The sequence below is a fragment of the Sylvia atricapilla genome, chromosome 4 (assembly GCF_009819655.1).
Source record: "Sylvia atricapilla isolate bSylAtr1 chromosome 4, bSylAtr1.pri, whole genome shotgun sequence".
Lineage (NCBI taxonomy): Eukaryota > Metazoa > Chordata > Aves > Passeriformes > Sylviidae > Sylvia > Sylvia atricapilla.
This window is the reverse complement of record NC_089143.1, coordinates 21,544,484-21,557,830: the sequence shown is the minus strand read 5'-3', so window position 1 is coordinate 21,557,830 and position 13,347 is coordinate 21,544,484. Positions and strand designations below refer to the sequence as shown.

At 40.4% G+C, this 13,347-nt stretch overlaps 1 protein-coding gene across 1 annotated transcript; it reads left to right on the top strand.

Moving 5' to 3' along the window:
* Window positions 1–1,883: 1,883 nt before the first annotated feature.
* HS3ST1 (heparan sulfate-glucosamine 3-sulfotransferase 1) lies at window positions 1,884–13,100 on the top strand. The gene is made up of 2 exons (XM_066317265.1): window positions 1,884–2,009; window positions 10,417–13,100. The coding sequence occupies exon 2, from the start codon at window positions 10,545–10,547 to the stop codon at window positions 11,505–11,507; it is 963 nt and encodes a 320-aa protein (XP_066173362.1). The 5' UTR covers window positions 1,884–2,009; window positions 10,417–10,544; the 3' UTR covers window positions 11,508–13,100.
* Window positions 13,101–13,347: the final 247 nt, after the last annotated feature.

Below are 13,347 nucleotides of genomic sequence, written 5' to 3'. Positions count from 1 at the left end.
TTAAATATTAAATATGCAAAACCATAAAATAAAATACACTGATAGTTACACCATCCTATTTTTCCTTAGTACTTACATTTGTTTCTTGAAAACCTTTGACAAAATTCTACTTGGAGATACTCCTTTTAAAACATAATTGAGTACTCTTCATTCCTCAGATGTTCTATTACATATTTATTTTACTAATTAATTTAGCCATACAAAAGTATGCTTATTCAAGGCTGGAGGTAAATGGTTGTAAATTAAATAAGTTGTAAACAAAATAACTCCACAAACACTACTACTTCCTCTAATCTGTTTGAAATTGCTGGTGATGCTTGAATAAACATATCACCTTCATTCTGCTTCCCTCAACAGAAGTCATAGTTAGAAAATAAGAGTTCCATAATTGGTAGCTGTGCCCCCTGTTATATTATCAGGGCAGGCCAAGGCTGAAGGTAAAGGATTTAAGAAAATATACAACATATTTGTGCACTACTGCACTAACTACTGCACTAAGTCGGCTTTTGGTGCAATGAGTGTGACTCAACATTCCCATAGCCCATCACCGAAGGAGCAAAGGAGGTGTGAGAAGATACACCCCTGCTGAGAGGGTCGAGGAAGGTGTAACCTCCTGATAAACAACGCTGGTCAATAGATGGGGAGATTGAGGTACCAAACCACTTTCTTGCCTCAGTCTTCAATGGCAACCACTCTTTCCACACTTCTGTCATTGATGGACAGCAGGATGGGGACTGGGGGAACAAAGTACAGATCACATTTTAAGTACAGATCACATTTGTGACCACTTGAAGAACCTGAGCATATACAACTTTGTGGGACCTGATGAGATACATCCCAGAATCCAGACAGAACTGTCTGAACTACGTCACTTTAGGCAAAATACCTAATAGAGTTTCTTTGGGAACACTCTACCTCTGTCGGATCTGTTAAGCTAAAGGAATTGATCAAAATCAACTTGTGATTTTGAAAATTTATTAATTATCATAAGTGTAATGACTTTTGAGAATTTATTTATTTATTTATTTATTTATTTGGCCTTCATTTTGCTCACGGTAAATTTCAAGAGTTTGGCTGTTGAAATAATGGATGCATTATGTTAGTGCCAGTTGTAATTCATTTTGTCTTAAAAAAAAACCCCACAGTTCAGTTCATGGTAAATAACGACCTTTTTCAATAAATTTAACCCTAGGACTTAAATCCTCAGAAGGTCCTTTCCCCACTGCTCTTTAGGAGCAGTATTTCAGTCATTCTAGACATCCATCCAGCTTCAAATTCATCTGGCTGAACAGAAAGCGTTTCAGGAGAAAAAAAAAAAAAAAAAATCAGAGCCACCTTATAAAGTCCCAAGAAAGTAAACAAGAAATAGAACAAGCAAATACAAGTACTAGAAGTCTGTTAATCAAGCAGCCTCGCACGGGCGGTATTTTTATCAGTACAGGAAGGAGGTAATCGAAGGACTTGGTCTCCTTGATCCTTGTGCGTCCCTTCTGGACTCTTTGATCCCTGTACGTCCCTTTCAACTCAAGACATTCTACGATTCCACGGAGACGGGGGCAAGTGCGCTTGCTGCGAACAGCCATCGGTTTCCCTGGACGTGCAGCATTATTTGGGCGCACTCCCGTGCTCGCACACCCTCCCGTGTTGGCGGGCACAGAGCCGGGCGGAGGGGCTCCGGGGCGGAGAAGCTCCCGGCGGAGGGGCTCCGGGGCAGAGAAGCTCCGGGCGGAGGGGCTCCGTGCGGACGGGCGCCCTCCCGCACCCCGCCGCTGCCGCCCGCACGCCGCGGGCCGGGCGGGGCCTGTGGGTGACGCGGGGCGGGCGGGGCCCTACAAACGAGCCGGCGCCGGGCTCGGGCTGCGGCGCTGCCGGCCGGGCGAGGCGGGCGACAGCGGGCGCTCGCAGCCCCCGCACGCCGCTGCCGAGCGCGCTGCCCCGGACGCCGCCGCCACCGCGGGCGCCCATGGAAGAGCGGGGCCGGCGCTGCCCCCCGGCTCCGCGCCCCGGCGGTGAGTGACGCGGGTGCTTTGGAGGGCGCTGCCCTGGGCGGCGTGGGAAGTTCGGGGCGGACGGGGGTGCCGGCGATCGCGGCAAGGCTCTGCCGCCCCCGGGGTGCGCTGGCGCTGCCGCCCGCCCGGCACCTGCTGTCGGCAGGTGGGAGCCCCGCGGCCGGAGAGCGCCGCTGTGGGGCTGGGGAGCGTCCGCCCGGCCGGCGGCACCTGAGAGCTGTGCCCAGCCTGGCAGCGAAGGCGCGGCGCTGCCCCAGCCCTCCGGACTCACCGAGGCAGGCTCTGGGAGGCAGCGCTGTCGCGGGGGATAGGAGAGAAGCGCGGTGGGGGAAGCAAAGTGTTCGGCAGCACCTGGCCAGGTGCGGCTTCTGGAGACTTTCTTAATCCTCTTTCTCTTGTGGCAAAATGACAAGCACAAGTAAGGGCAGAGTGGTAGGGCTCTGGAAGCGGGGCGCCTGTCTGACGGGAGAGCAGTTGCAAAAGCTCTGCTGAGCATCTTCGATCCGCTCCCTCACGTAATGCTGGAGCCGGCGGGGTGAAGCCGTGCTGAACTGGAACCTGGCGAGCTGCATAGGGCCGGGGGCACAGTGGTCTTTGGGGATTGTCAGGAGGGGACAAAGCCTTAATTCGAGCTCATTTCTGTTTTGAAAAACTGGCCACCCTAGTGTGGGCTTGCTTACTGCAGTTCTCGGTGTGCTTTCCAAGGGTTAAGGTGTGTGCAGTTCAAATCATCTGGGGGTAAAAGAATGCCGGAGGGAGGGGTGGTAGCCCTCAGATGGAAGAGTTTGGGTTTGGTCTCATCTTCCAGCCAGACATTCAAAAGATCAGGAGGGGGCATGCAGCTGAGTACAGGCAGTTCAATCACCTCAACTGACTGGGAATTAAAGTACATTATTCTCCTTCCCTTCTTTGTTAGTGCAGTGGGCTAAGGGCTTTTCCAGTTTCAAGACTGTTCCTTTTTGGTGTGAAAATAAAAATACCTGTGAAGTTCTAGAGATATCATGCTTGAATGGCATAGGGATAGAATGCCTGCAGGGGGTATCTTTCTGGCATGAGAGATCCATGCAGTGCCCACTCCCACTGAGAGAGAGCCTCTGCAGTATGTATGGCAAATGGAACATAGTAGAACAGGGTCATTTTGGTGAATGCCTGTATATTCTCTGGCTATCAAGTTTAATTTGTAAGTACAAATATAATAACTGTTGCAATTTACATCTGCCTGCATTTCTTACTCTATAAGAAGTGCATTTCTCACATTGCTTAGAAACAAGCACCTCAGTAAGTGCACAGTCACTGATATCAACTTTAGTTATCTCTTGCACATCCACCCTTTCAGTACCCACCCTGTTTTTTTCTCATTTTTTGAAAATGCAGAGGGCTTTTCTCATATTTTGAAAATACCAGATAGCCAAAAAATACCTCTGATAGGTTAGCAGAAAGGTTATGCATCTGAAGCAAGGCCAGATATTGCAGTGGAGGGACACAAATTTGACAGAGCAAATTCCAGCCTCAGGATTGCCAGGTTCCTGTCTGTGTCCCTCCCCTTGGTTATTCTGAACTAGCCATATGCTTACACAGGCATTATAGAAAAACAGAATGGGTGGAAAACACTTTCCAATACATGCATATATGTATAGATATACAACTCTTCTGCTTTTCATTAGAGGAAATCAAAAATGTTTTTATTAATCTCGCTAACTTGGGATCTCTCCCTTCCCTCATCTAGAAATTCTGCTCTTAATGCATAAGATATCAGAGCCCAAAAATATGTCAGAGCTGATGGATTTCCATGAAAACTTTTGATAATGAGAAAAAAAAAACAAAAACGCAAAAACCTGTGATATGCTAAGGCAGACCAAGATGGGAGATCCTGCTGGTTATCTCATTTGTCACTCCAGAACCTGAGGGTTCCCTCCAGGTCACTGTGCAGTGGTGGATCCTAGTAAATGGATTGGTTTAGCTAAGTCTAATACAGTGATGACCTCGCCAGCATTCACTCTGCTCCAGTGTTATTCTGAAAGCAGGAATATGAAGTCTACTTGTAATATGAAATAAATAATTATTTTGAGGTGTGGAGGGTTTGTTTGTTTATTTTTGTTTTTATTTTTGTTTTAAATATTGGTATTTCAAACAGGGCCCACAGCCCTGAATAAGTGATAAGAAATTGCTTGGCAGAGGAAATGAGAGTGGGATTGCTTAGTCTCCTGTGTTCCCTATTTTAATACATCCAACTAAGGTGAAAGGGGACAAGACAGGAAAGAGCATCTTTTCACACGCACTGTTTTCTTAGGGACAGCTTTGATGAATTGGGAAGCAACCATTAACTGTGCAACAGATTTCTGCTTCCTAATTAGAATGTGACCCATTTTGCTTGGAAAGTGGGGTGGTGAGTAATTTCTGGATTTTCAATTGAGCATTTGGTTTTATGGAGGGTGATAGAGAAGGCAGTGGTACAGCGTACCCTCTTTAGAAAAATAAATTGAATCCTGACAGGTATTAAAAAAATTTGCTAAAAGGTGTTAAGGGGATTCCATATTACTACTCAGTACAAAAAAAAAAAAAATGTGCATCCTGAGCTTTTCAAGTTATTTTTATTCTGATGTAATGTCCCATTTTATTTTTTACCTGCCTGAGATTCTCTGAAATCTAGGGTATTTTCTAACAGTTTTTATGATCTCTTGGCATGAAAGACTGGAATGGTCCCTTCTGACCTTAAGAAAGAGTGCATGTTATATATAACCACAGTCTATTGTAAATTTGCTACCTTACTGCTCACACTGGAGCTGAACTCCTTTAGAAGTCATGAACTGGTGGCCTACCTAATTTGCATAAACTGTATTTATCACAGCAGGTGCCAAAATACAGCAGATCTCCACCAAAAATACTTCCTACCAAGTCAACATTTCTCAGCTTAAGTTCTCCTTCCCAAAATTTAAAGACCTTTTAAAGTGTACTTCTGAAGTCGTAGTACTGATAGACAATATCTCATCTTAACAGCACTAAAATTATTATTAGATTTTTTAACATCTGACCATAAAATTTAAAGCCGTGGTTTAATCTCTGCTGGTTTGCAGCAGTTTTAGTATAATTTGGGAAATGTACATATCATCTAGGCACTATAAGACAGGTCCATACAGTTACCTATAGTTTCACATCCCTTCTTGATGTGCAAATGACTTTTTTGATATATCATAAGGTGATCAATAGTTTATGGTTCTAGAGACCTTAAGTACTATGCAGTTGTATTTCATTTATTACACTTATCTCTGTAGCACTTACTAATGTAGGAAAGTATTTGTAGTTAATTCTTGGAAACTAGAATTGAAGCATTTCATTGGCAAGTGTTTAAAAAAAACTTTTAATAAAAATTGGATTAAAAACCACAAGTGTATGCGGTGGGAAATGTCGAGAGAATTTATTCATGGAGGGGGCATTGGAATACAGTTTAATAGATAAAAATAACAAAATTCAGAATATATTTTAAAAAACAACAAAAAACAAATAAACAAACAAAAACCCCCACATGTTTCATAAATTGAATTAAACTAAAAAAAGGCTCTTTCCTTTCCTGCTCTTGGCTGAGCTTTAAGTGATGGCTGTACTGGGAGGTTTTATGTTATCAGGATACAAAGTGTCACAAGCTGATATAAACAACTATAGAGTATATCTTATGGTGGACGGAGTCTACCCTTGGAGGATAGGAATACACTATTCATATCAATGAGTTCTTGGAGGATTTCAAGTACACTGCAAGTTCTAGTTCAGTTTTTTAATGCACATCACTGAATACAAATGTTCAGAACACTAAGTCTTTAGGAAGTTGGTTATCTCAGGGGAATTTTCTTTTTACCAAGAGAAGAAGCCTGTGTAGCAGATGTGTGGGTTGTACTGCACAGCTAGGTTTAACCAGCAATGCTAGTCTTATATTTTGCAGTTCTGTGTACCCAAATACGTGCAAGGGAAAATACAGTCCAAAAACTGTTCTATCACATCAGCAAAACTAAGTATTCTTTGTAAGAACAGAATGTCTCACTCAGATTTTCAGCTCTGATCTCCCTCTACAGACAGACTTCAGCAAGTGAAGTGTAGTTCTCATTCAATCCAGACTGTTTTTTAGATGGCTGGGCAGAGATCTCTCCAGTGAAGGGATTCAGTTCTGCAAGGAAATAAAGTGAGGCCATCTGAAACTTGACCTGTTTGTCCACAGCCCCTAAAGAACCAGGAAAACACAATTTTATTTTAATGAAGTCGCTTGCATGTTTATGGAAAGGATGTAATGTTACGTCTCCTCTTACTGTCCTGGTAGTAACTGGGTCCCATTAGCTCTGCTAAACCTCTCAGTATGTTGCTGGGGGCTTTTCTTTTGTGAGGTATGTCTCTGTCAAATCTGCCAGCAGACTCTGCCTGATGCTTACTGACTGCCCTACAGATGCTCGTTATGTTTCTTCCTAACCACTTGGGCAGCTAGCTCAGGTTGTTCTTTTGAAAGATCAGAGCTAAATGTAACCCCTTCCAGTTCCCATAAAAAGTGAAGTTATAAGTCCAGGAAGAAATGACCTTATTTTGTTAATGCATGCTAAACTAAGCAGTGGATATAATCTAAGTAGTTCAGACAATGTGACTGACGACATATGGAAGCATTAAAATACCTTTGTAAAATAATAAGTAGTAGTCAGAAATTACAAAATACTGACCCATGTTTCAAAGTCAATGACATATGACGGCCTCTAGCCCTCATTCTGCATTTACTGATTAAATTTTCTCTGTACTTTCGAGTAACTATTACTATTGAAGTGGTTTTAATCATAAAGTCCACATTGAATCTGGTAAAATAAACAGGTTGGCACATTTCACTGATTAACTGGAGAAAGCTGAAGAAAAGATTAAGCAAAAGCAATCAGACTTTTTGAAAACTCTTAGTATAATCTTCAAGGCACCATTTAACATAAACTGTATTTCTTTTACAACTTGCTCATTTACTTGTAGCAAATACAATAGTAATGACTGTCAGTTAAATTGTTTGAACTAATCTGGAATACAAAGTCATCAAGTGAAGTCATGTATGCTCTGCATGACTTGTGAATGCAGTGAAGGGAATTCATAAAGCAGAAAAGTAACTTGGCAAAGTGGCTGCTTTAAACTACTCAGTACATGCTTATTATTGTTTAAAGAGTTTTTCAGACCCACAAATCATACAGATATGGAATATATGTTTTCATCATTTTATATAAACCACTGTAATTCTAGACACCAAACTACAGATTGACCTAAAACACAGAGGATGCAAGAGATGAGAGCTGAATGACAACCAATTTATATGTTGCTTTATTCCTGAAAACCAGTCTTCTCACATATAATTTATTTTATGTTGAATTTAGAGGTACAGTCGTGTCCACTGTGTTACATTAGTCTAACAAAACAAAATAATTGATCTAGATATCAGGCCTATACAGTTTGGGCGAAACAAAATAGAATGGAAAGAAAGGGCAAACAAAGCTTTATTGCTTGCAAATAAAACAACAATAGCATATAGGTACTCCGAGTGACATAATTACTGATATGGTTCTGTGGAAGTCCATTAAATAAATGCTACCAATGCAGTAGCAGTGTTCTGCAGTGGAAGATGTGCACCTGAACAAATAGCTGAGGAGAAACACTGAAGTTCTGTATATCTGAAACAGAAGATATTCCTGTGTTATTATAAGATTTCATGTTGATACAGGAAACAATTGCTTTTTTGTATTTAGAAAAAGCTGTGCCCTGCAAAGTCTTTAAGAAGACATTGAGGCAGAGCTCCACTGAGGCTCAAAAACCTGTCCAAAATGAGTCCCTTGGAACCACACCTGTAATATCCCACAGGTGTGATTTTAAAGATGCAGGCTAAAATAAGAGTACATCTAGAGTGAAGAGACACCTTACTATGTCTTTTTCTCAGGCGTTCTTACACTATATTCAGCCACAGGAATGATTGAATAAAAGTTGGTGGCTGACTAGTATGCAAACTATGAGCTACAAATTAAAAATCCCAATCAATTACAAAATAGCATTAATTTTATTCTTCAAAGGAAAAAAAAAAAAAGCCCCAACAACAGCAGGAAAAAGAAAATCAACACCCCCTCTCCCCCAAGTCCAGCAGTGTGTTGTCACTATGAGACAAGCAGCTAAAATTTGATCTTTCTAGAGACCCTGTTACAAAACGTGGCTGTTAGCATAGTATTTCAGTCTGACTATTAAGAAATAAGTGCTCCTTCCAGTAGGCTTTAAATTCACTTCTTTCCACACAGTTCAACCTGTTCCTTCTTGGAATCCTATTATGCTTTTCCAATAAGGTGTTAAGACAACAACTCTGGCTTACTATTTATGGAGACAGTGACTTAAAATATACTGTGAAGTAAGTGGCTATTCCTTTAATCTGTGACCTTAAAATTCAACAGAGTTCATGTTTTGTTGTTCTTATGTACTAAGCTGCCCATCAGTCACTGATCCAATCTGGCTGGTGCTGTGTCCTGTGCTCCCATTGCTGCTGAATATTGTGGCAGCATAGCTCAGTGAATTTACCTATATCGAATTTTCTGTCACCCAGCGTCATCCCCCATCAACATCCATAGTGTGGGGCTATTAAGACTATTTCTTGTTAAAAGTGATATAGTTTAAGCTTAGAATGATTGCCAGGAATGGTGGGGGACGGGGAAAGACAGAAGATTAATGACAACAGACAAAATGGAACTTGTTCAGACAGAGAAAACTCAACAGTGGCCAAAAATGGAAAAAACCCAAATTCCTCAGCAAACTTACCTCAGATCAGACATCACAGAATAGCCTGAGACAAGATATGCCCACAAACTCAAAGCCTGCAGGCATACAGGGAGGCACTCTCTTAACTTCACATCTATCATGACACTTTGCTTCTCTTTCTTCCCAGCCTTGATTTCTGCTTCCTAACAATATTGCTGCCTTGTAGCCCGTTAAAAATGGAAAAAAAGGGAAAGCACCGAAGTGATAATCAGTAGAAAACATCAGGAAGCAGACCTGTTCCATTCAGAATGGAGTCATGACCTCTGTAAATGCAAAGCTATCAAACAGAACTTAGATTACTTAGAAACACATCATTAGTCCTTGTTGCACTGGGACTTAGGTTATTGTGGAAAAGTCATTAGTTCCTTTTCAGATTCTCTGGAGAATTTCCAAAACCTAGCCCTTGCATTTCCTCAGGTTGTTCATATGTAATTTCATATTTCAGCCATTGTTAGCTGGCACAGTGTGTGCTGTTCCAGGCTTAAATTCTTAATTACAGTAGTCTACTAAGGCAAAGCAGTCAGGTACTCAGCTGTCATAGCTTCTACTTCTGAGTGGAGTTAGACAATACTAAAATCCACACCAGCCCTTCACTGAGGGTATAAAGTATTTGGAAGATATTGTAATTCAGGGAGCTTGTGTACACAGCCTGCTTATATTGCAACACTCTAAGAACTCTAATATGTGTGAAACCGTTACAATTTCACTTCAAACATTGCATTAAAAATACCCTGACCTTTAAAGGGTGTTCAGTGGTGGTATTTAGTAGTCTTTTGATAAGGCCTAAAGTTAGTTCTTTACATCACAGCAGCTTGCTGGCTAGCTCTTGAAATGACCTTCAGAAGTATCCCATTGTGTGTTTTCTTTCCTGAGTATGGAGCTGGGAATCACAGGTCTTTTAGCGTTTTGTTGATTTAGTCATATTATAGTCTATGGTTTCATTATCTTACCTCTTTGCAGGGCCAGTGTGCAAGCGACCTATTCTGTCCTTAGAAACAGCAAGCACAAAGCAAAAGTTCACTTAGAAATGACACAAAATTCAATTTTTCCTTGGTGCACTATTTACCTAGAGCTCTTCCTAATTCCTTCCTAGGAGAATGTTGCCGTCTCATGTTGGACAGCTCTATCTGTATTGCATGAGACTTCTTCCCAGGAGTCATGACTTCTTAGGCTGCTGTTACATGGTTCTTTGGGAGGCTATAATTCCCAGATGTCCTACAAGACCCTCAGGTTTTAGACATGCTCTTTTGGTCCCCTCCATGCCTTTTCCTTTTTATGTTTTGTTTCTAAGACAAACCTATTCCTGTAGACTAAAAAACCAATTCTCCTGTGATTGTGGTTCAACTCCAAGGAAATCAGATTTTTAAAAAGTAATAACTAATAATACTCTGAATGCAAATGAAAAATTAATAATATTCATGTCTCCTGATGACTGGAAATAATTTTCTTACCACCTTGTTGCATATACCTGCCTTTTAAAACATTTAATTACACTAAATTATCAGTGAGCCTGGAGTTGGGAAAGCTAAGGTTTGTTCAGTTTTGAAAAGAAAAAGATATTTGCAGTGTGGCTGAATATAAGATAATGTGCTTTTTCTTTTCCCTCTTTCAGCGAAGTTTTTGCTTGAGAAATACACATTCACTCAGCAAAACAAAAACCACTTTTAAGGTTTGTTCTTGGTGGAAATCTCTCTATGCCCTATTACCCGCTTGAGTGAAACCAGACTAAGAACTTCTGTCATGGCAGCTTTTCTGCTGGGAGCTGTGTTGCTTGTTGTTCAACCTCAGATAGTGCCTTCCAGACCAGCTATAAATTCAAATGCTGAGACTTCTTCTCAGTCTGTTCAGAGAGAGCTTTTAAAGAAAACATCTCAGAAAAATGACTTCAAGGAAAACATTCATTCTAATGGATCATGTCAGCAGCTGCCACAGACTATTATTATTGGAGTGAGAAAAGGTGGAACAAGAGCTTTGTTAGAGATGTTGAGTCTCCATCCAGATATTGCAGCGGCAGAAAGTGAAGTTCACTTCTTTGACTGGGAAGATCATTACAGGAATGGATTGCAGTGGTATATCAACCAAATGCCATTCTCATATCCCCATCAGATCACCGTGGAAAAAACTCCAGCATATTTCACATCACCTAAAGTGCCTGAGCGAGTTTATAACATGAACCAATCAATGAGACTACTCCTTATTTTAAGAGACCCAAGTGAGAGAGTACTATCAGATTACACCCAAGTGTTCTACAACCACATGCAGAAGCACAAGCCGTACCCATCCATTGAACAATTCCTGATTAAAAATGGTGAACTCAATGTGGACTACAAGGCAATAAACAGAAGCCTGTACTACATTCACATGCAGAACTGGCTGAAGTATTTTCCTCTTGATCATATCCACATTGTAGATGGGGATAGACTAATAAAAGATCCCTTTCCAGAAATAGAAAAGGTGGAGAGATTTCTGAAGTTATCACCACAGATAAATGCTTCAAACTTTTATTTCAACAAAACTAAGGGATTCTACTGCCTGAGGGACAGTGGTCGAGAACGCTGTTTACATGAGTCCAAAGGACGAGCGCACCCACAGGTGGACATGCGGTTACTCGAGAAACTGCAGGAATATTTCCACGAACCCAACAAGAAGTTTTTTGAGCTTGTGGGCAGAACATTTGACTGGCACACATTTGTGTCGAGTTAGTGGTAAGCTTCAGAACCTATGTTCCAGTGTACAGTTAGAAGATTTTAAAAGGGCATTTAAGCTACTATTTATTTGTAAAATCCATAAATACTTCTGTACAGTATTAGATTCACGATTGCCATATATACTAGTTATATTTTTCTACTTGTTAAATTTGAAAGCATTTTGTATTGTTTTTCATGGTTGTTAACATTGTGTATGATGTGTCTATACGAAGAAACTAAATTATTTCGTTGCAGAAGGTGCTCTCTTGAGAATGTGTTGTCTTTTTAATAAATAAGAAATTCATTTCAACAGAACATTTCTGAATTATTTGAATACTTTGGCCTTCCTAGACTATTTTCTCTAATTGCTAATGAATATGCTAAACCTTACCTTTCCATTTTTCTTAGTTTGAAGTGTGGATTAATAATTTCTTTTCCATTTGAAAATATTATTGTAGTTAACAAATTGTTCAATCCTGCTTTATGAAATTATTTCCTGTCAAAGTGGTGGTACTTACACATGTTGGAAAATGCACACCCAAAGGACAATGGAAGTCTCTGTGTAATTTGATGTATTAACTGCTGTACTTAAACTTCATATTCACTGGTTGCTCCTCAATTCTTTGACAGCACAGTGCAGGTTTCATGGCAGATTTTTAAAGATTCTGTGGGGACCAGCTCATAAAATACAGTTAGCTATACAAATATGGTCAACCTGAAAACTTCTTACAGTCTCTGAATGTATGCATACTTCATAAAGAGGTATGGTTGAGAGAATTTAAGCAATATAGAGACTTTTTCAAGGCTGCTTTTGACTGTTCCTACATTTCATAGCACATTTATGCTTTACCGTCACTGAAAATAAACACGCCAGAAAAATTAGTTGGTCTGCATTCCAGTAAGCAACAACTTCATTCATATAAATATTACCACATTTGTCCCGTACTTATGGCTCTTTTCTATGAGTTTTCAGTTGTTTGATGCAACTGAAAATTGCTTATGGACTACTATTTGTTTAATCTCCTTCCAAGAACCATGATGCCAGATCTTTATTAGATGTATGTTGTGGGATTAACCCAAATTCCAGGAGCTTTTCTTGTTTTCCATCTGCTAAAAATGGAAATTAGATGTTAGTACATTGATAAAAACTGCAGTTGTCCTTATCCTCAGTGGTTACGATGTCTTGTTAACCATCAGTTTCTGGAGTTAGAGTTAATCCAGTTTCCAAACAAGGCTTCTTACAGTACTTTCAATCCCAGCTCTACTGATTTTTATTTCATGATCTTGTTTAGTTGTTGAATGTGCAATGGCAACGCCCAGTAAATTTGAACTTGTAGCTGATTGTTACAATCCTTCATAAAATTTAAATGTAGATTCATTGATTTTTTTCTGGTGAGCTAGTGCAAACTTGGGCACTATGACAAGGTATCGTCTGGATGCAAATATCCCATATTATGCCTCTTGCATGAAAATTTGCAGATGCTCTCCCTCTCTCTCCCACTCCTTGTGTACCTGCCCAAGCTGTATTCAACCTCAGAGAGGTTGGTGGTGTTTTATAAAGCCTACAATGAAATGATATTGTACTCAATAAAATATTTTATGAATTGCATTTTTCTTTTCAATTTTTTCCTTCAGTTTCTGGTTTGGAAGACTAGAATTTAGGATTCCACTCCAGTTTAGATTTCTGCTAAATGTTACTTAAGAACTTACCTGCAGTCTGTTGCTGTGAAAGCAGTTGTTTGCTGCTGGGTTGTGCCTGAATGGTCCACTGCTGATCCAGAACATACAAGGAGGGAAAGTTTCTAGTGGCAATAATGTCAAATCTTACATGAGGCAGATGCTGAAAATAACAGAAT

Coding starts and splice junctions, on each gene's coding strand:
- HS3ST1 (XM_066317265.1), top strand. CDS start 10,545: ATGGCAGCTTTTCTGCTGGGAGCTGTGTTGCTTGTTGTTCAACCTCAG.